This window comes from Neopelma chrysocephalum, unplaced genomic scaffold, assembly GCF_003984885.1.
Source record: "Neopelma chrysocephalum unplaced genomic scaffold, ASM398488v2 Primary Assembly neopelma1_82, whole genome shotgun sequence".
Lineage (NCBI taxonomy): Eukaryota > Metazoa > Chordata > Aves > Passeriformes > Pipridae > Neopelma > Neopelma chrysocephalum.
The window spans coordinates 2,117,610-2,135,026 of NW_020897744.1; the positions used below are offsets into that span (position 1 = coordinate 2,117,610).

Sequence of the window (17,417 nt, forward strand, 5' to 3'; positions counted from 1 at the left end):
TGTGCCCAGCGTGGTGACTGGCACCAGCACGACCCCTGTGCCCAGCGGGGTTGCCGGCACCTTCATGAGCATCCAGGACCTGTGGGAAAGGAGCATAAACAGATCTGGGGGAGGCCTGCTCTGTGCCAAGGACAGTGCTACTGAAACAGACTCCTTGCTCTGGCGGTAAGTATGAGGACATACTCCCCTGGCTGGGGCTGTGGCACCTGTGGGCTGTCCCTGCCCTAAGTCCTCTCTCTGTCCCCAGCTGTCCCCGGGAGGAGCTGAAGACCCTGCCACGGGCAGAGCTGGAGGGGCGGCTGGAGAGCACCCTCATCATCATCGAAGCCCTGGCGCTCCAGCTGCGTGGCTTGCAGGGGAGCCAGCGGCTGGTGCCTGGGGTGGGGCCGGCTGAGCAGAGGGACACAATCACACAGACGGACATCACCCGCCCTGAAGGGGTAAGAGTCCTCTCTGAGGTGATGCCACCCTGTTCCCAGCAGCCTTGGTGCCGTGACAGTGCCTATGTGCCGCTGGCGAGACGGTGACCCCGGCTGGGCTTCAGCCCAGTGGAGTGGAAGTAAAGCAGGGCTGCTGCAGCACAGCATCACGCGCCCGGTTGCTGCATTATCACGCCCGGATCAACCCGCTGAGTTTGCTGGATTTGAACCCTTGTGGGGGGAAACATCCCTGGCACACGCAGAGGGAGGATGGAAGATGTCATGGCTGACCAGCGCTTGCTGGACCCAGGGTGAAGTGGGGCTGGTGCTAAGCCCTCTCTGCTCTGCTGGATGCCCTTAGGAGGAGGAGATTTACCACCACCTCTACCTCGAGCAGTGGAAGAAAACAGTGGCCCTGCAGCGGCAGCGGGGAGCAGAGCAGGGTCTGCAGCAGGAGCTGGAGCTGGCTGCCAAGAACGTGGTGTGTCTCACTGGCTGCGTGCAATGAGTGTGCTGGGTCTCAGCTGGGCAGGGCACACGTATGTGCCTGGGACTGTCTGTGCCAGCTACAGGAGTGCTGCTGGAATTCCAGTGTCCTTGTCCCTTCCCTAGAGCACCTGGAGGAGCCAGCGCCTCCTGTTCCGAGGCCTCGTGGATGCCGCCTTTCAGAGATTGCAGGATGAGAAGGGAGCCCTCGCACAGGAGGTGAGCCCTCATGTGTCAGTCTGGTTCCCCTTTCCCCTGGGTTTTGGGAGATGCTGGCGCTGCCAGCACCCACGGCAGCTGTCCCCAGTGTCTCACAGTGCTGTCTCCTTCTGCAGCGGGAGCAGGTGAGGGCCCTGGTGTCCCGGTGCAAGGCCATGCTGGAAAGAGTGCCCAGCAAGCTGAAGAGCTGCCTGGAGGAGCGGGATGCCATGAGGCAGCGAGCAGATGAAGCCCTTCGAGCCAAGGAGGAGGTAAAGGAGTAGCTTTTGGGAGCAGTCTCTCCTGTGTTCATGCCTTTGCATGGGGGGTGAGGGTCTCTTGGCATCCCAAGGGAAAAACCCATTATGGAAGGCCAAGGGTGCTGTGGCTGCGTGGGGAGATGGAGCTCTCTGGGTGGGTTTTTGGTGTGAGCTGTGTCCTGCTGGGAGCAGGAATCGTAGGCTGGTGCAACATGCAGAGATGGCTCCTGGGAGTGGCCCCTCATGCAGCAGCATGCCTGGGGCAGCATCCTCTCCTTTGCAGGGCTATCGCTTCCTGGAGGCCTTCCGTGCCCACGCCAGTGCCCAGATCAGTGCCCGTGACCAGAGCTTGGCCTCCCAGAGAGAGCTGTGCACCCTGCTAGCAGAGGCCATCGACCTGCAGGTACTGAGTGGGGTGGTACCCCCAGCTGCCCCCCACCTGGGTGATTGGGGCCTGGAAGGGCATCCCCATGTCCTTGGTGATGCTCTGCGATGGGCTTGGGTGCACTGGAGGTTTCCTGGTGCTGCTGCTGGGAAGCTGCTGCAAATTTGGCCTCGGGGGCCATTAAATGTTGCTTCTCCACCATGGCACCGCTGACTCATCTTGCCTACCCCACAGAAATCCCTGTCTGCCGAGGCTCAGGCTTTCCGGAAAATCAGAGATGTCACCTTTGAAAATCTGCAGAAGGAAAGGAAAGCCATGGGTGTGGAGGTGAGGGGTGTCCCTGAGGGGGCTCAGCCCCTTGCTGCCCTGACAGTGCTCTGTGCCATGAGCAGCCTGCCTGCAGACCTGTCCCTGGTCACACAGCAGGGCAGTGCCACCAGTGCCATGGCAGTGCCATGCTGAGCTGCCCGGTGCTGTCTCCCTTCCCAGCGGGAGCAGGTGAGGTCCCTGATGTCCCGGTGCAAGGCCGTGCTGGAGCGTGTGCCCAGCAAGCTGCGGGGCTGCCTGGAGGAGCGGGATGCCAAGAGGCAGCGAGCAGATGAAGCTCTTCAAGCCAAGGAGGAGGTAGGGAGGTGCCTGGTGCTGAGTGATGTCCGAGGCACAGGGTGATTTGGGGCACCCCATGGGGAGGAGCAGCCTAAAACAAGCACTGTGCCCCCACAGGTGTCTCACCAGCTGCAGGAGACCTCGATGGCCCTGCAGAATGCGGAGGCTCAGCTGGAGCAGCTGACGGTCGCCAACTCACGCCTTACAACAGGTAGGGGTGGGTGACATGGGGGTTTGTAGCTGCCCCATCCCCACTGCCCCTGTCCTTCTGCACTGACGGCTCTGTTCCTTGCAGACCTGAGCTCCGTGATGACAAATCTGGCCAGTGTGGAACAGGAGCGGGATGCACTGCAGCAGGAAAACAAGAAGCAGCAGGAGAAGCTGGATGAGTGGGTTTGAGCCCTGGGGTTCTGAGCCCCTTCTCACCCCTTGCCCCCAAAATGCAGCACTCCCTGACTCCATCCCCTCCCCATAGGCTGGCACAGGAGAACAAGACCCTGAAGGGGAGGCGTGATGAGCTGTGCCAGGAGCTGCTGGAGGCCACCGAGTGGCGGGAGGTAGGAGCTGCCTGACCCTGCCCGCACTGTCAAGTGCTGCTGGCCCCCATAATGGCCTCTCCAGAATGCTGGCAACCGGCCAGGAGCGGGATTAGCCCTCCTGCAGAGGGGGGATGAGCCCTCGAGGGCGGGTTGACATCCCGCACGTAGCACAGCTTTTCATCCTGCCCATCGGGTGATTCCCCGGGAGGGGGCTGGGCAGCTCTTGGAGATAATTTTCCCCTGCAGGCATGGAGCCATCTCCCAGCCTGTCCTATGTCCCCAGTAAACTGCTGGTTTCCAGGAGTTATCTGCTGGGATAAAGCTGCCCTTGATTGGAAACAGCACCCTGAGGCAGGGGAGGGTCTGTGCTGGGGGTCCCAATGCGCCCCTCTGGGTCTCCCTTTGGCTGCTCATGGCCATGTCCCTCCATTCTCTTGCAGTTCCTCGATCAGGAGAACAACATGTCCCGCATGCAGCTGCTGGAGGTGGAGGCCAGGCTGAACTCCACACAGGCCACTCTGCAGGAGCGTACCCTGCAGCACGAGAAGCTGGTGGATTCCCACCAACGCCTGCGGTACTGCCCCACTCACCACCTCCACTTGAACCCCTCTATTTTTAGGAAATCAAGCCCTTCCTGGGGGGTGGGGGAGACAGAGGGGGCCATGGCTATGGTCATTTCTGCCCCAGCCAAGTGTGGTTGTCCAGGTGGGTGGGAGACACTTGGAGAAGCCCAGCAGAGACCCCATCTCGGGATAAGCTTCCCAAATCTGTAGGATTTGCACCATTGCTGGTTCATGGTGAGAGGCTGGCATGGGAAATGTCCCCTTCCCACATCAAGGAGGGGGAATATGCTGCTCCTGCTGAGGCTGATGCCATCCCATAGGGAAGAGCAGGCTGCCCTGAGCAAGGAGGTAGAGAGCACCAAGGCCGAGCTCCTCAATGTGCAGATGAAGAGGAGCAAAGTTTCCTGGTGCTCCAAGGACATTGCAGAGTGCCACACACGGCTGCAGGAGCTCGCTGACTGCCTCAAGGCCGCTCTAGAAGAGCAGGTAGGAACCTTGTGCTGGAGACAAGGGGCAGTCACACACCAGTGCCTCTCCATGGCGTAACTTCCAGACCCCCATGCTTGCTGGGGCAGTCACAAGCTGCACTCTGGTGCTGTGCTCTTCTTCCCCTCTGAAGGATAACGATGATGCCCCATCAAGAAGCAAAGCCTGGACCCCAGGAGGGCGGGCCACAGGCTGGCAGACACCCCGGCGTGCCTGGACCCCTGCCTTCCGCACGCCAGCACACCGCACCCCACACTGCGCCGGCAGCTCCTTTGTGGGCAGCGTCCTGAAAGCCATGTCAGGAAAAGGTGGGCTGGCACCCCCTGCCTGGGTTTTGGGGCATGAGGATGGGGATGGCTCCCTCCCATGCTGGGGGATGTGCAGGGCTGGGCACAGCCTCTGTCCTCTCCTCTCGCAGATGCCAATGAAACCACCAGAGGTGGGAGTGCTGTTGCCAAGGACAAACTCACATCCACACCAAAGCCAGAAGGTATTGGGGCTATCACCATGCCCTGGACCCTGCTGCAAAACTGCAGTGCTGCTGCAGAGAGCGATGAGCAGGCATGCCTTACTCTGTGTCCCCTGTGGCTGATGTCCCTCTATGCCGCTCACAAGGCTCTTCCCTGCCTCCAGATCCTGAGGAGAGTCTGCTGGAGAGCGTGAAAGAGCTGAAAGCTGTGGTCTCCAACCTTGCCATGCTGAGCTTCCGCATCCAAGAGCTGGAGCAGAGCGAGTTCAAGGCACTGCAGAAGGAGATGTGAGTTCAGCAGGGGCTCACATCAAAGGCCAGACAGGGGCATCCCTCTCCTGGGCATGGTCTCTCCTGCAGGCAGCCTGCCTGTGTCTGCCTCTCACCCCAGCTCTGGATTAGACCTCTCCTGCCATGGCTAGATGGGCTTTTTCCAGCTGGCTGGGTTTGGACAGTTGTCTTCTCACACCATGGGGCTGATGGGATGCCCAGAAAGGGGTTTGGTACCTGGTGCTGTGCTCTGGTGTGATCCCCAGCCGCTCACCACCACTGTCCTCTCCCAGTTCTGACTTGCAGCTCCGTCTGGAGATGGTGACAGAGGAGAACCAGGAGAAGATGGATGCCCAGGCTGCCACCATTGCCAAGCTGAACAAGACACTGAGGACCAAGATCGAGGTGAGCTGTGCCAGAAGTGGGCCAGCGCTCACCCCAGGGCAGAGCCGAACTGGGACGGGCGCTGATCTAGGACACGGAGAAATCTGGTGATGCCCCATGGGTGCTCCTGGCTCGTCTGACCTTCTTGAACACGAGAAAACCCTCTTCCCCACAGGGTGCTGGGGTTGTTCAGGGCCGGGCACTGCCTGACACTGCTTCTTCCTCCCTTGCAGAGTGAGAAGGAGCTGCAGGACGTGGTGAAACAGCAGGAAGAGAAGATGTTGAAACTCATTGACAAGAGTGGGGAAGTCACGGTGTGTGACGGGGGCACAGCTGGGCTGCACGCCGGGGGGGGCTGCTGGTCCCAGGACCCCTCTCAGCAACTCCTCTCCCCCCACAGATGCTGAAGGAAGAGGTCTCCCAGCTGAAGCGCTCGCTCCAGCGTGCAGAGACGGAGGCCAAGGTGCTGTGGGAGGAGATGCGGGAGAAGGAGCCCAAGGTGGACACTGCCCATGTCCAGGACCGGGTCTGGCTGCGGCAGGAGGTGAGGCCAGGAGGCTGCTGAGGACTCCTCATGTCACCAACCCCGCCCTGGACAAGAAGAGCTCTCCAAACTTTGCTCCCTGCAACACCCCCTATCCCAGGGCTCTTTCCCAACAGTGATCTCAGCAGTGCTCACTCCTTTTGCAGGTGGATAAACTGCGGCTGCTGCTCCTGGAAAAACGGGATGAGAAACGGCTGCTCTATGACAAGTGCCTGGCGCAGGTATGGAGAGCCCCAAGGGGCTGCCTTGGTGCCAGTCATAGAATCAGAATGGTTTGTGTTGGAAGGGACCTTTAAAGATCATTTAGTTCCAACCCCCCTGACATGGGCAGGGCTCCCCTCTCCCTTTTGGGCTCATCCCTGCCCAGGTTTGGAGCAGGCTCCTGACAGGCATCTCCCACTGCAGGAAGCGATGCTCCGTGATGTCCAGAAAGAGCACATGAAAGAGCTGAGGACCCACGAGGAGATGAAGGAGAAGATGAAAGAGGTGAGGTTTATGGTTCATTGCTCCCCCTTATTGTGACTGCAGTAAAACCACCTCCCATCCCAAACACTCACTAATGCTTCTGCTGTCCCCAGGTCCTGTCAGCTGTCCCTGAGGTGGCAATGGTCTGCCAGGAGTTCCAGAGCCTGCTGTGGTACCTGGGCCTGAAACCAGCCAGCAAGGAAGCTGCTGAGCCACTGCCCCAAAACCCCTAGCCTAAAACTTTTCTTAATGTTGTAGTTGTTTATTGAATAAAGTTTTGTTGGTGTTTACCCTGCCTGGTGTGTGGATTCAGGAAGCTCCTGGTGCTCTGGGTGGGGACAAATTGTCCAGCCTGTGCCGGCTGCTCCTGTTCCGTCACGGGGCCCTGGGCACAGCTCCTTGCCACCCCAGGGCCTCTCCTTCTTGGCAGGGGCCACATCCCCCGCTGCCAGTGCTTGCTCTCAATGAGGCGCTGCATTCCCCAGGCTCCCACCCTGCGGCCTCGGCAGCAGCCGGACTGCCCGGGCTGAGCCAGCTTCCCTCCCCGGCTCCCCCCTCCTCCTCCTGCCCTAGATTCCCTCTGCGACCCCCCTCCTCCTTCCCCCTCCACCGGGATCATCTGGATCCTGCACACCCCCATCGTGGGGTTGTGGGCACATGCCTGTTGTGTCAGGATGGTTCTAGAGGCTGGATCCTGCACCCCATCATGGGGCTGTGGGCACACGCCTGTTGCACAGAGACATTTCCCCTGCCCAGCATGGCTCCAGCAGGCAGCATCCCATGGCTCAGCCAGTGCTGGGAGCTCTGCCAGCTCCTGCTCCCAACCCCCCCCTTGGCCCCCGCTGCTGCATGGAGGGGGGCTCCCTTTAGGGGCTCCCCTGCTCCCAGCACAGCTCCAACCTCACCTCCCTCCTTCCCTGCTAGGGCAGCTCCTGCGGGATCCCCATCCCGGTGTTCCCGACCACAAGGATGCTCCCCACCACCGTGGGGACCACATGGCACCTCCCTCCCCTGCGATGGCCCAAAATAGCAGCACTCTAACAAGTGTTCTGGTTTTTAATGGTCTGTTTCTCCTGCCCAAGGGGAGGGAATCACCTTCCCCTGCCCTCTGCCACAGCCCTGGTGCTCTGTGCGAGGCAGGGACCATGATACCCTGGATGCTGACACCCTGATTTCCCCAGGGAATTGAGGTGTTTTCCCTGGGAAATGGAGGTGTTTGGGACTGTGCCTCTGCTTCCCAGGTGCGTGGGTGGCCCGTGGGGAAGCAGCACTCGCTTCTCCCTGGCGTCACCTCCCTCCCTGCTCTGGCTGTGACCCCGCTGGCTGCAGGGAGGGCGGGTATGGCCCCCCAAGATGAGAGGCTGGCAGTGGGGGCTCCCGGCTCTGTGATGCACGGAGAAATGTGCTCCTTTCCCTGGATTAGGGCCACGCGGGGTGGCTGAGCCCTCCTTTTACGGCGGGATTCAGCACAGCGAGGCCCTGGCAGCTGTCCCCATAGGGTGAGTGGGGACACTGGTATTGTCCCTGTGCTGGTTCCAGGCGGTTGTTTAGGGAGGCTGGTCTCCAGTGAGTGCCCCCACCCTGTCCTGGGGGGTCTGGGGCTCAGCACTGCTGGGGCTTGGCCCCTGTTTGCAGAGGTGACCCAGCTGGTGTGTCTGGAGCATTAACAGTGGGGTGGCAAAGTGACCCCAGCCTGGGGGGGCACGGGGGGTCCCTGGCCCAGAGGTAATGAGGGGAAGGTCTCTGTTCTGAGCTGGTAGTGTAAATAGGGGGGCACAGCGGTTTCCTCAGCCTGGGGGTGGCACAGGAGGTCGCTGCCCCTAGCTGGCAGTGGCACAAGGGGGGCACAGTGGGTCCCCAGCAGCAGCAAGGGGGTGGCAGACAAGATCCCTGCCCATAACCAGGCAGGGGTCAGTGGGACAGAAGGGTCTCCAGCAGCAACTGGTGGTGGCACAGTGGGGTGCCTGTGTGGCATGGGAGGCCCTGCCCATGGCAGGGGGTGACTCAGCTGTGTCCCCGGGCTGTGTGTGTGTGTGGAGCACATAGGGGTCCCCATCATCAGCGAGGGGCTGCAAAGAGGAGGTACAACAGAGTCCCCAGCCCGGGGTTGTCACCCTGGGGTCCCAACCAGCGCGGGGGTTGTCGCCGGCGGGGGGGGGAGGAAGCACGACCCTGGCGGGGGGATTGTGGCCGGCGGGGGCGGGGGCGGCGGGAGGCGGGCCCGGGGGCCGGTCCCGCCCGGTGCCGCCCCGCCGGTCACGTAGCTCTGCGGCATCGCAGCCACATTTACCGGGGGGCCGGAGCTCGCAGCCCGCAGTTCGCGCCCGCCGCCGCCGCCCTACACGGTACGGGGGAGCCGGGGGTCGGGGGGAGCCGGGGGGCTGGGGGGAGCTGCCGGGAGGCAGCCGGGGGACGCCGGCGGCGGGAGGCGGCAGCCCCGCCGAGCCTCCGGGATGTCTCCGTGCGGCATCCCCGGGGGTTGTGCAGGGCTGGGGGGCTCCAGGGCAGAGGGACCCCCGAACATGGGGGTGTTGGGGGATCAGGGAGACCCCGGAGACTTCCCGTGCGCTGGCGGAGCTCGAGCCCCGATGGTGCCGGCCGGGGAATGCGCTGCCCCGAGGGGCATCACTGGCCCCGCGACGGCGCCAGCCTCGGGCTATCGCCGTCCCTGGGGTACCCCAAACTCCGAGTACTCCCATCCCCGGCTTGTGCCCCCGGCGTCTCCCCGTTCCCCATTCCCGGGATATTTCCGTTCTTCCGGGTTATCGCCATGCCCCGCGTACTTCTCCGCGGGGTATCCCCGGCCCTGGGGTATCGCCATCTCCGGCGTCCCCCAAGCCCCGGGTACCGCCAGACGCAGGTAGTGCCTCTCTGGGGTCTCTTCTTCCCTCTTTCCCGGGGTATTTCCGGCCCCCCGGTATCCCCATCCCCGGGCTGTTTCTATCCTCCGCGGGATATTCCCGGCCTCAGGGTACCCTCATCCCCATCCCCATGCCCTCGGGGCCCTGCCCCGGTCCCCGCGGAGCTGCGCTCCCTCAAGATGGCTGGGCTGGGGGCGGGCTGGCAAGGCAGCAAAATGGCTGGGAACTGCCCGGCATCCTCCACGAATACCCGCCACGAGGCTTACACAACACCCCCTGACCGGTGGGGCGGGGGTCCCAGCCCCGTGGAGGGTCCCGGGTCCCCGCAGGAGGGGGGTACGTGTGGTTTCGGGAGCCGCCCCGGTGGTGCGTGACTCAGTCCCCGTGCGCTCGCAGCCACCGCCACCATGACGCACCAACACCCCGCGCTCACGGCCGAGCAGAAGAAGGAGCTGTCGGACATCGCGCTGCGGATCGTGGCCCCCGGGAAGGGCATCCTGGCAGCCGATGAGTCTGTAGGTCAGTTTGGGGGAAGGGGGGATCTGCCCCGCCACCCCTTTTCCCCACCCTGGAGGCTGACGAGGTTGTTGGGTGCCCTCAGGGAGCATGGCAAAGCGCCTCAACCAGATTGGGGTGGAGAACACGGAGGAGAACCGCCGGCTGTACCGCCAGATCCTCTTCAGCGCCGACAGCCGGGTGAAGAAATGCATCGGGGGGGTCATCTTCTTCCACGAGACCATGTACCAGAAGGCTGATGATGGCACCCCCTTCGTCCAGATGATCAAGGACAAGGGCATCGTTGTGGGCATCAAGGTGTGGGGGGATGTCCGGTGGGTTTGTGGGGTGCTGAGGGTGCTTGGAGGGTGCTGGTGGGGGCTCAGCACCGCCTTCCCCTCACTCCACAGGTGGACAAGGGTGTTGTGCCACTGGCTGGGACAGATGGCGAGACCACCACACAGGGTAGGTAGAGCGGGCAGGGGATGGGGCCGGGGCTGGGAGGTTTGGGGCCATGGGTTTGGGGCTGTGGGGCTGATGCACTGCCCGGCAGGTCTGGATGGGCTGTGGGAGCGCTGTGCCCAGTACAAGAAGGATGGGGCTGACTTTGCCAAGTGGCGCTGCGTGCTGAAGATCAGTGAGCACACCCCCTCTGTGCTCGCCATCATGGAGAACGCCAACGTCCTGGCCCGCTACGCCAGCATCTGCCAGCAGGTCTGTGTGTGGGGCCAGGCATCGCCCCACGGGGTGGGCAGTGACCTGTAGGATGGGTATTAACCTGCGTGGGCAGGTATTGCCTCATGGAGGCGGGCACAGATCCGTGAGGCTCAGCATTGACCCTGTGCATTGATGACCCCTGGGGATCATCCCATGGGTGGGGCGGGACGTGACCCGTGCGCGAGGTAACACCTCACGTGGGTTACTGGGCATTGCCTCGTGGGGTGGTCATCACTCATGGGATCAGGCATCAGTCCGTGGGGCCAGGCATTGCTCTGTGGGGCTGGGCATCACCTCACAAACACAGACATTGCTCCATGGGGTCAAGAATTGACCCTCCCAGGCTGGGCATCCCCCCGTGGGGCTGGACATCGCTGGCAAGGGTTTTGGTGTTGAGCCTTGGGGGTGAGCATCGCTCCCTGGGTGTGGGCATTGTCCCACACAGCCATGGGGCTGGGGGATGCCCAGGGACATCACCGTGACGGCATCTGCCTGCTGTTTGCAGAACGGCATCGTGCCCATCGTGGAGCCGGAGATCCTGCCTGATGGTGACCACGATCTCAAGCGGTGCCAGTATGTGACGGAGAAGGTGAGTGGTGGGGTGGAAGCAGGGTGGGCATCATGCTGTGCTGTGTCCTGCTGGGGGGACTCCACACTGCCCATCCTCCCCAGGTGCTGGCAGCTGTCTACAAGGCACTGAGCGATCACCATGTCTACCTGGAGGGGACCCTGCTGAAGCCCAACATGGTGACCCCTGGGCACTCCTGCCCCACCAAATACAGCCCTGAGGAGATTGCCATGGCCACTGTCACCGCTCTGCGCCGCACTGTGCCCCCAGCCGTGCCAGGTACCAGCCCTGGGATGTGGCAGGGACCAGGAGGGGGATGGCCTGTGTCCCCCTGCCCAGTGCCATAACTCTGCTCTCTGCAGGTGTCACTTTCCTGTCTGGGGGTCAGAGTGAGGAGGAGGCTTCCATCAACCTCAATGCCATCAACACGTGCCCACTGGTGCGGCCATGGGCCCTCACCTTCTCCTACGGGCGGGCGCTGCAGGCGTCGGCGCTCAGCGCCTGGCGTGGGCAGAGGGACAACGCCGACGCCGCCACCGAGGAGTTTGTCAAGCGTGCAGAGGTGATGGGGGTGGCCCTCCTGGGAAGGGGTACTGAGGGCTGCGTCCCCTGGGGTGGTGGGGACACCAAGGGCTGTGCCACCATGGGGTGGTGGAGAGATAGAGGGGGCTGTATCCCCCAGGATGGTGGGGACGCCGAGGGCTGTGAACCCATGGAGGGGAGGATGTTGAGGACCGTGTCCCACAGGGTGATAGGACTGTGCCTCATGGGACAAGGGATGCCAAGGACCATAGTCCCTGAGGAGGTGACAGTACTGTCTCCATGGGGCACAGTGAGGGCTGTGTCCCCAGTAGGGGAGTGGGGGGTGCCAAGGACCAGATCAGCTGTGGGATGATGTGGGACACCAAGGGTTGAGCCCAGTGAGATGGGGGACACCAAGAGCCTTGTCCCTGTGGGAGGGGGATGCCAAAGGCTATGACCCCAGGGACTGGGAGACCCCAAGGGCCACACCCCAAGGGGGGGGGAACCACTGACATTTCCTTTCCCCACAGGTGAACGGGCTGGCGGCACTTGGCAAGTACGAGGGCAGCGGGGACGACTCGGGGGCCGCCGGGCAGTCCCTCTACGTGGCCAACCATGCGTACTGAGCCCTGGCCGGGCACCCTGCCGGCCCCCGCCCTGGCCCCGTCCCCGCCACCGCTCACACCCCGCTTCCACCCCAGCCACCCAGGGGAGCCACCACGCGGGGAGGGGAAGGGGAGCGCCCCGCGGGCCGGCCCCACGCTGCCGCACCCGCGCTTGAAGTGGGGGGTCCGGGTTCCCCCCGGGCCCTGCAGGGAGCCACCCGGGTGCCCCTTTGGCAGGGGGCTCCGGCCGGGCAGTGAGGGGGGATTAGGGCAAGGCCGCGTGGGGGGGCAGGAGGGGAGGCCTGGGGGTGCCCCTGCCCTGCCGTAGCTTTGCAGTCCTGGTCGCCGCCGCCCTCGGGGGCGCCTGTGTTGTGTTCGCCGTGTGTGCACCCCGTGTACCAAATAGCCTAACAACGAATAAATGGTAGAGACAGCGCTGCGCCGCCTCCTTCCTCGCCGCGGGGTGCCCGGGAACCACGAGCTGCCCCATTCCGGGCTGTCCAGGACCCCCGCCCGCTCCAGGCACCTCCCGCAGCCTGTTGTGCTCACTGGTGCAATGAGCTGTGCCCGGTCTCAGCCCACCCACAGCCATCGGGAGGCTCTGTGAGCTCGGCGCGGGGGTGGTTAGGCTGTCCCTATGGGCCACGGGGCGGGTGAGGAGCCCTCGAGCAGCCCCTCCTCCCCAGTCCCCGTGTCCTCCCCTCTCCCAGTCCCGGTGCTTGACGTTGCACCGGAGGCTCCCCCCCATAACCCCCGCGCACGCGGCAATACCGCGTGTCCCTCCGCGGCACTCGTAGAGCGCAAGGCCCGCCTCCCCAGGGCCGGAACATGGTCTGATTGGTTTTTCTGCCCGCCCGTCTGTGCCGCAGAGCGGCGCACTCCGCGCCTATTGGCTACCCTGGGCATAGCGAGCGTTGAGTGGCTTGGCTGGGCGCAGGCCACGCCCCCCGGCCGGACCAGGAAGTGAAAATGGCGGCGGCGGCGGCGATGGCGGCGGATGAAGCAGGTACTGGCGGGGTTGGCGGTCTGGCGCTCGCTCGCTGTCTCCCGGTCCCGGTCCCGGTCCCGGTCCCGGTCCCCCGGCTCCGGTCCGCAGGGAGCCGGGCCGGTGCTGAAGTGCCGTCCCTGCAGAGCGGGCGCGGGGCCGGCGCGCCGCCCTGTCCTTCGCGGCAATCGCCGTGGTGCTGGGGCTGCCGCTGTGGTGGAGAACGACCGAGACCTACCGCGCCGCGCTGCCCTACGCGGACATCGACGGGCTGGGCCAGCAGCCGGTGAGTGCCGGGAGGGGCCGGGGCCGGTGGGAGCTCGAGGGGCTCGTGGGCCCGCGCTGACGCTGCCACTGTGCAGGTTCAGCTGGTCGTGCCCGTCGCCGTGGTCTTCAGCCCGGGGTCCGTGCCCGAGGACCTACCGAGCCATCTGCCGTTCAGGGACGTGCAGGAGATGAAGATTTCCGTGAACCGTGAGAGACGCCCCCGCCCCCCCTTGGCTGTCCCTGCCCCATCTGTCCTTCCTGGGTACCCTCGTTCTTCCCCGAGGGGTCCGAGCCTGCTCCTAGCTTCTCTCCCGGGCAGCCCGGAGCTCCCCAGACCCCAAACCCACGTTCACCAGCACGATTCTGCCCTGAGCCGGCAGTGCAGGGAGCAGAGGTCTACAGTGTGCTGCAGGGAAAGGACCAGCTTCTCTCCCTGGGGATGTGGACGATGGAGCCCTGGAAGGGTGGGATGTGCCTGGGTGATGGGGAGCTGTGCTGCTGCCTGCACTGACCAGCTGATGCCACGTGCCATGATGGGTCACCAGCTGGTGCCCAAAGGACCTTGTGGCATGTGTCCTCCTGGGGTTGCACCTTGTCCCTCTGAGCCACCTCTGAGGGGCTGGGGACCAGGATTAGCAGATTCATTCAGCTTTATCCCCCTGTAGTGAGAACCAGCGTCACAGCCCGCTACAAGATGGCCTATCGGGCCACCACGGCCCAGGAAGAGGCAGCTCTGGCTGCGGCCACTGCACGAGGTACTGGAGCAAGGGACTGGTGAGGAGAGGTGCTGAGCACCTCATCATTGCTGAGCAGAGGGCACACTTTGCTGTGTCTCAGAGTGGGGATTGGAGTGAAATTCCCAGCCCTGCTGATGACTCTGTGTTCCCCAGAGGCTGACGCTGCTCTGCACCCGCTGCAGGACATCTCGATGGGCTGCCTGACCATGTACGTGGTCCCTGAAACCTCCTCTCTCCTGCCTCAGGTAGGAGGTGCTTCACCCTTCAGAGGTGCCCTGGAGGGAGGGACGTGTCACAGGTGGCTGTCACGGGTGGCACTGAGGTGTTCTCCTGCCCATTCCCCAGGGCACCAGTGTCTATGTGGGGAGGCACCGCAGCGCCCTAGTGAGGGCCGAGGGGGGCCTGGCTGCCCTCCACGCCCGCCTCCAGCAGGTGACACAGGTGATGTCCTTCACGGCCACCTCCATCGCCGCCGCCCTCTCGGACCGTGTGCCTGACAGCCGGCTCAGCCCTGATGCACGGCGCTCCCTGAAATCCAGCCTGGGTACGGACCTGACCTGGGGAAAGCCCGCTGTCCCTGGGGGAGATCCCCTCTCTGCTCCACTCGTAGCGTCCCTGCGTGTCTTCTGGACTAACAGACCTCGGGGTCTTCCCTTTGCAGTGTCTCTGGGGCAGGGTTTGTGCTGTGATTGCTGTGATGGGGCACTGGTGTGTGACCCCGCATTGGGGCAGGCCAGGGAGGAGGGGTCAGATCCTGCTGCTCTGGGGAGCTCTGTGACGGTGCTGGCTGTGCTGGTGCCTCACAGGCCGTGGGTCCTTGGCAGGGTATGAGATCACCTTCAGCCTGCTGAACCCCGACCCCAAGTCCCACGCCGTGGACTGGGACATCGAGGGGGCCGTGAACCGCTACGTGAAGCCCGTCCTGGACAGACTGAGCTTGGTGGCCAACTTCTCTGTGGACTCACAGGTGAGGGCTGGGAGAGGCAGTGGGGAGAGCCCAGGCCTGGGCTCCCCGGGTGCCCTGGGACGCGCTTCTCTGCCAGCAACGTGTCCCTTGTGTGCCCGCAGATCCTGTACTATGCCGTCCTAGGAGTGACACCACGCTATGACAAGGAATCTTCCAGCTTTCTCCTGAGTGCTCACAGCCTCCCACACGTCATCAACCCCGTGGAGGCTCGTCTGGGTGAGCACCATGCTCGTGTGGCTCACTGAAATCTGCCTCACGGGACCTGGCTCTGCTGAGGGAGAGGGGACAGCTATGCCTGTGGCCTGTGCCCTTTTTCCCTGCCAGCTCTGGATGGGAGCAAGGGTGACTGAGACCTGCCAGTGTGGCAGTTCTGCTTGGGGCTGGCTGTGAAGGAGGAGCTGGGCTCTGGGCTGCTCTTGCTGTCTCTGCTGGCCAGGAGAGTTCTTTGACTCTGTCCCACTGCAGGCTCCAGCGCTGCCTCACTCTACCCCGTGCTGAACTTCCTGCTGTATGTGCCAGAGCGCTCCCACTCCCCCCTGTACATCCACGACAAGGACGGAGCCCCAGTGAGCACCAACGCCTTCCACAGCCCCCGCTGGGGCGGCATCATGGTACGGGACCATGGGGGTGCTGGCAGTGCTTGGACAAGGTGGTGGCTCCCCGTTCCCAGCTGGTGACCCTGCCAACCCCGAGGCTCCAGCTGTGCCTCACTGACATGCTCTCCTGCAGGTTTACAACGTTGAAGCCCCTGCTTCCCCCCAAGCCTCTCTCCCGCTGCACGTGGACGTGGACATGGCACGAGTCATGGAGGTTTTCCTGGCCCAGCTCCGGTGAGGATGCTCTCTTCTCTCCCTGTACCTCTCTGTGCTCTCCTGGCCCATGTGGAAATCAGTGGGGTCAGAGCAGGCTGGACCCAAGCAGCTCATTTGCTTCTCACACTGTGGGCTTTGGAAGGCTGAAGGTGGCTTTTCGTGGCCTTTGAGGTGCTGGCTACTGGCCATCACTGCTCCATGGCCAGGAGTGCTGGCACATCTCCCATCTCTTAAGGTAGGAGGGTTTGCTTGTCCTGCCCCAAACCCAGGAGACAATTAAGCAGGATAGGTACTGAACATAGCAGGGAATAAGAGCAGGGAGCTTGTGGAAATGCAAGTTTGTGATGTGGGCTGGGACCTTCCCCTCTACTCCCAGGTTACTCTTTGGGCTGTCTCGGGAAGAGGTGCCCCCCGAGTTCCTGCTGGAAAGCCCAGGGAATGAGGGGCTGGCCGACTGGGAACTGGACCACCTGCTCTGGGCCCACACTGTGGAGAACATTGCCACTGTGTCCACCACACTGACCTCACTGGCCCAGCTCTTGGACAAGATCGGGAACATTGTCATCAAGGATGATGTTGCCTCTGAGGTAGGGCTGGGGCACCCTGAGGTGGGCAGTGGAGGGGGCTGGGTGTCCCTGTGGTCCTCCATGGCCAGGGACTGACCCTTGGCATTATTCCCTCACAGGTGTACCGAGCAGTGGCCTCAGTGCAGACTGCTGTGGCCAAGCTGGCCATGGGCCACCTGCACTCGGCTTTCCAGGCCAGCAAGGAGGCCGTCACCTCCTCGGAACGGGCCTTCTTTGACCCATCTCTTCTCCATCTCCTCTACTTCCCTGACGATCAGAAATTTGCCATCTACATCCCGCTCTTCCTGCCCATGGCTGTCCCCATTCTCCTGTCACTGGCCAAGATTGTCCGGGAGACCAGGCAGCGTAAGAAGGAGCCCACCAAGATGGACTGAGCCCATGGCACTGGTGCCCTGCCTTGGGGCTGTCCCCACCTCGTGGGGTGTGTTCTCACAGACTCGTGGCCCAGGAAAGTGTCAAGGCCAGGCCTGGCAGCTTGGCTTGGGTCTGCTGTGGCCAGGGTGCAGGAGTGGGAAAAGAGGCTGTTTTGGGGAGTGAGAGATGATCTCAATCGGGGTGTCCTTCCCCAGAAAGGCAGAGAGGAGAGGGAGGGGGCTCCCTGTGTGCACCCCCAGCCCTGTACTGTGTTCAGAACAAGCTGCTGTGTAAATAAATAACCCCCTGTTGTGCGGGGGGGCTGGTGTGGGGCTTTGTGAACCTCCATGAGCCATCTGGGGAGGGGGGGATATCTATTGCCCTGCCTTCCCCTGGCCCAGCTTTCCTGCCCCCATGAATTTCTTTGTGGGGTTACTCCTATCTTAAGGGTATTATTTTGTGGGGTTGCTCCTGCCTTATGGGTATTATATTACGGGACAGGTTTACTCCTGTCTTATGGGGTTTTAGCCAAAAATACTCAGTTGTGGGGGGCTGGGGGGGCAGGTAATGGAGTCTGTGTCCTGTTGAGGGGTGCAGAGCCCCTGGGGGCTGCCACACCTTAGCGGGGTCCAGCTCCTCCTCTGTGTGTCAGCCTGAGGGTCAGGGGGTGGGTTATGATGGAGTGCCCCTGTGCTCTCCGCGGCAGGTGGGGGGGTCTGTCCTCACCACACCTGCGTTCCTGGGGGGCTGCCCCCCCATGCAGGGGCGCTGGCGAGGGGGAACTCCCATCTTCTCCAACAGAAGCTCTCCCGAGCCCCTGGGAGCAGCGAGAGTGGCTGCGTTGCCCCTTTCCCCTCCTTTCCCCC

At 63.2% G+C, this 17,417-nt stretch overlaps 3 protein-coding genes across 9 annotated transcripts in view; all 3 read left to right on the forward strand.

Annotated features, from left to right (window-relative positions):
• SPAG5 (sperm associated antigen 5) overlaps positions 1-6,364 on the forward strand; it is an 8,696-nt gene extending 2,332 nt beyond the window's left edge. For 5 of the 7 annotated variants that reach the window (XM_027691139.1, XM_027691142.1, XM_027691140.1 and 2 more), the window contains 22 exons: positions 1-165; positions 248-440; positions 781-900; positions 1,032-1,124; positions 1,241-1,375; positions 1,647-1,766; positions 1,983-2,075; positions 2,238-2,372; positions 2,472-2,565; positions 2,650-2,743; positions 2,830-2,911; positions 3,334-3,467; positions 3,777-3,942; positions 4,076-4,250; positions 4,361-4,432; positions 4,576-4,699; positions 4,975-5,086; positions 5,299-5,379; positions 5,466-5,609; positions 5,756-5,830; positions 6,015-6,095; positions 6,188-6,364. The exon at positions 1-165 ends at the window's left edge or, in 3 of these variants, runs on beyond it. In XM_027691139.1, coding sequence (XP_027546940.1) covers positions 1-165; positions 248-440; positions 781-900; positions 1,032-1,124; positions 1,241-1,375; positions 1,647-1,766; positions 1,983-2,075; positions 2,238-2,372; positions 2,472-2,565; positions 2,650-2,743; positions 2,830-2,911; positions 3,334-3,467; positions 3,777-3,942; positions 4,076-4,250; positions 4,361-4,432; positions 4,576-4,699; positions 4,975-5,086; positions 5,299-5,379; positions 5,466-5,609; positions 5,756-5,830; positions 6,015-6,095; positions 6,188-6,307 — 2,608 coding nt within the window. In that variant the 3' untranslated portion in view covers positions 6,308-6,364. The remainder of the gene's footprint in view (positions 166-247; positions 441-780; positions 901-1,031; positions 1,125-1,240; positions 1,376-1,646; positions 1,767-1,982; positions 2,076-2,237; positions 2,373-2,471; positions 2,566-2,649; positions 2,744-2,829; positions 2,912-3,333; positions 3,468-3,776; positions 3,943-4,075; positions 4,251-4,360; positions 4,433-4,575; positions 4,700-4,974; positions 5,087-5,298; positions 5,380-5,465; positions 5,610-5,755; positions 5,831-6,014; positions 6,096-6,187) is intronic. The other 2 variants (XM_027691141.1, XM_027691143.1) reach the window with 1 other exon arrangement.
• A 1,945-nt stretch (positions 6,365-8,309) lies between these two features.
• On the forward strand, positions 8,310-12,278 carry ALDOC (aldolase, fructose-bisphosphate C). The gene is made up of 9 exons (XM_027690789.1): positions 8,310-8,419; positions 9,332-9,454; positions 9,537-9,748; positions 9,841-9,895; positions 9,984-10,144; positions 10,653-10,736; positions 10,820-10,994; positions 11,078-11,277; positions 11,768-12,278. Exons 2-9 carry the CDS (start codon positions 9,343-9,345, stop codon positions 11,861-11,863), a joined length of 1,095 nt encoding a protein of 364 aa, XP_027546590.1. The 5' UTR covers positions 8,310-8,419; positions 9,332-9,342; the 3' UTR covers positions 11,864-12,278.
• Positions 12,279-12,787: 509 nt separating this feature from the next.
• Positions 12,788-16,884, forward strand: PIGS (phosphatidylinositol glycan anchor biosynthesis class S). The gene is made up of 12 exons (XM_027690787.1): positions 12,788-12,848; positions 12,974-13,113; positions 13,190-13,301; positions 13,760-13,849; positions 13,985-14,076; positions 14,177-14,375; positions 14,656-14,798; positions 14,900-15,014; positions 15,264-15,409; positions 15,528-15,628; positions 15,987-16,197; positions 16,296-16,884. The coding sequence occupies exons 1-12, from the start codon at positions 12,812-12,814 to the stop codon at positions 16,569-16,571; spliced, it is 1,662 nt and encodes a 553-aa protein (XP_027546588.1). The 5' UTR covers positions 12,788-12,811; the 3' UTR covers positions 16,572-16,884.
• The last annotated feature ends 533 nt before the right edge of the window (positions 16,885-17,417 follow it).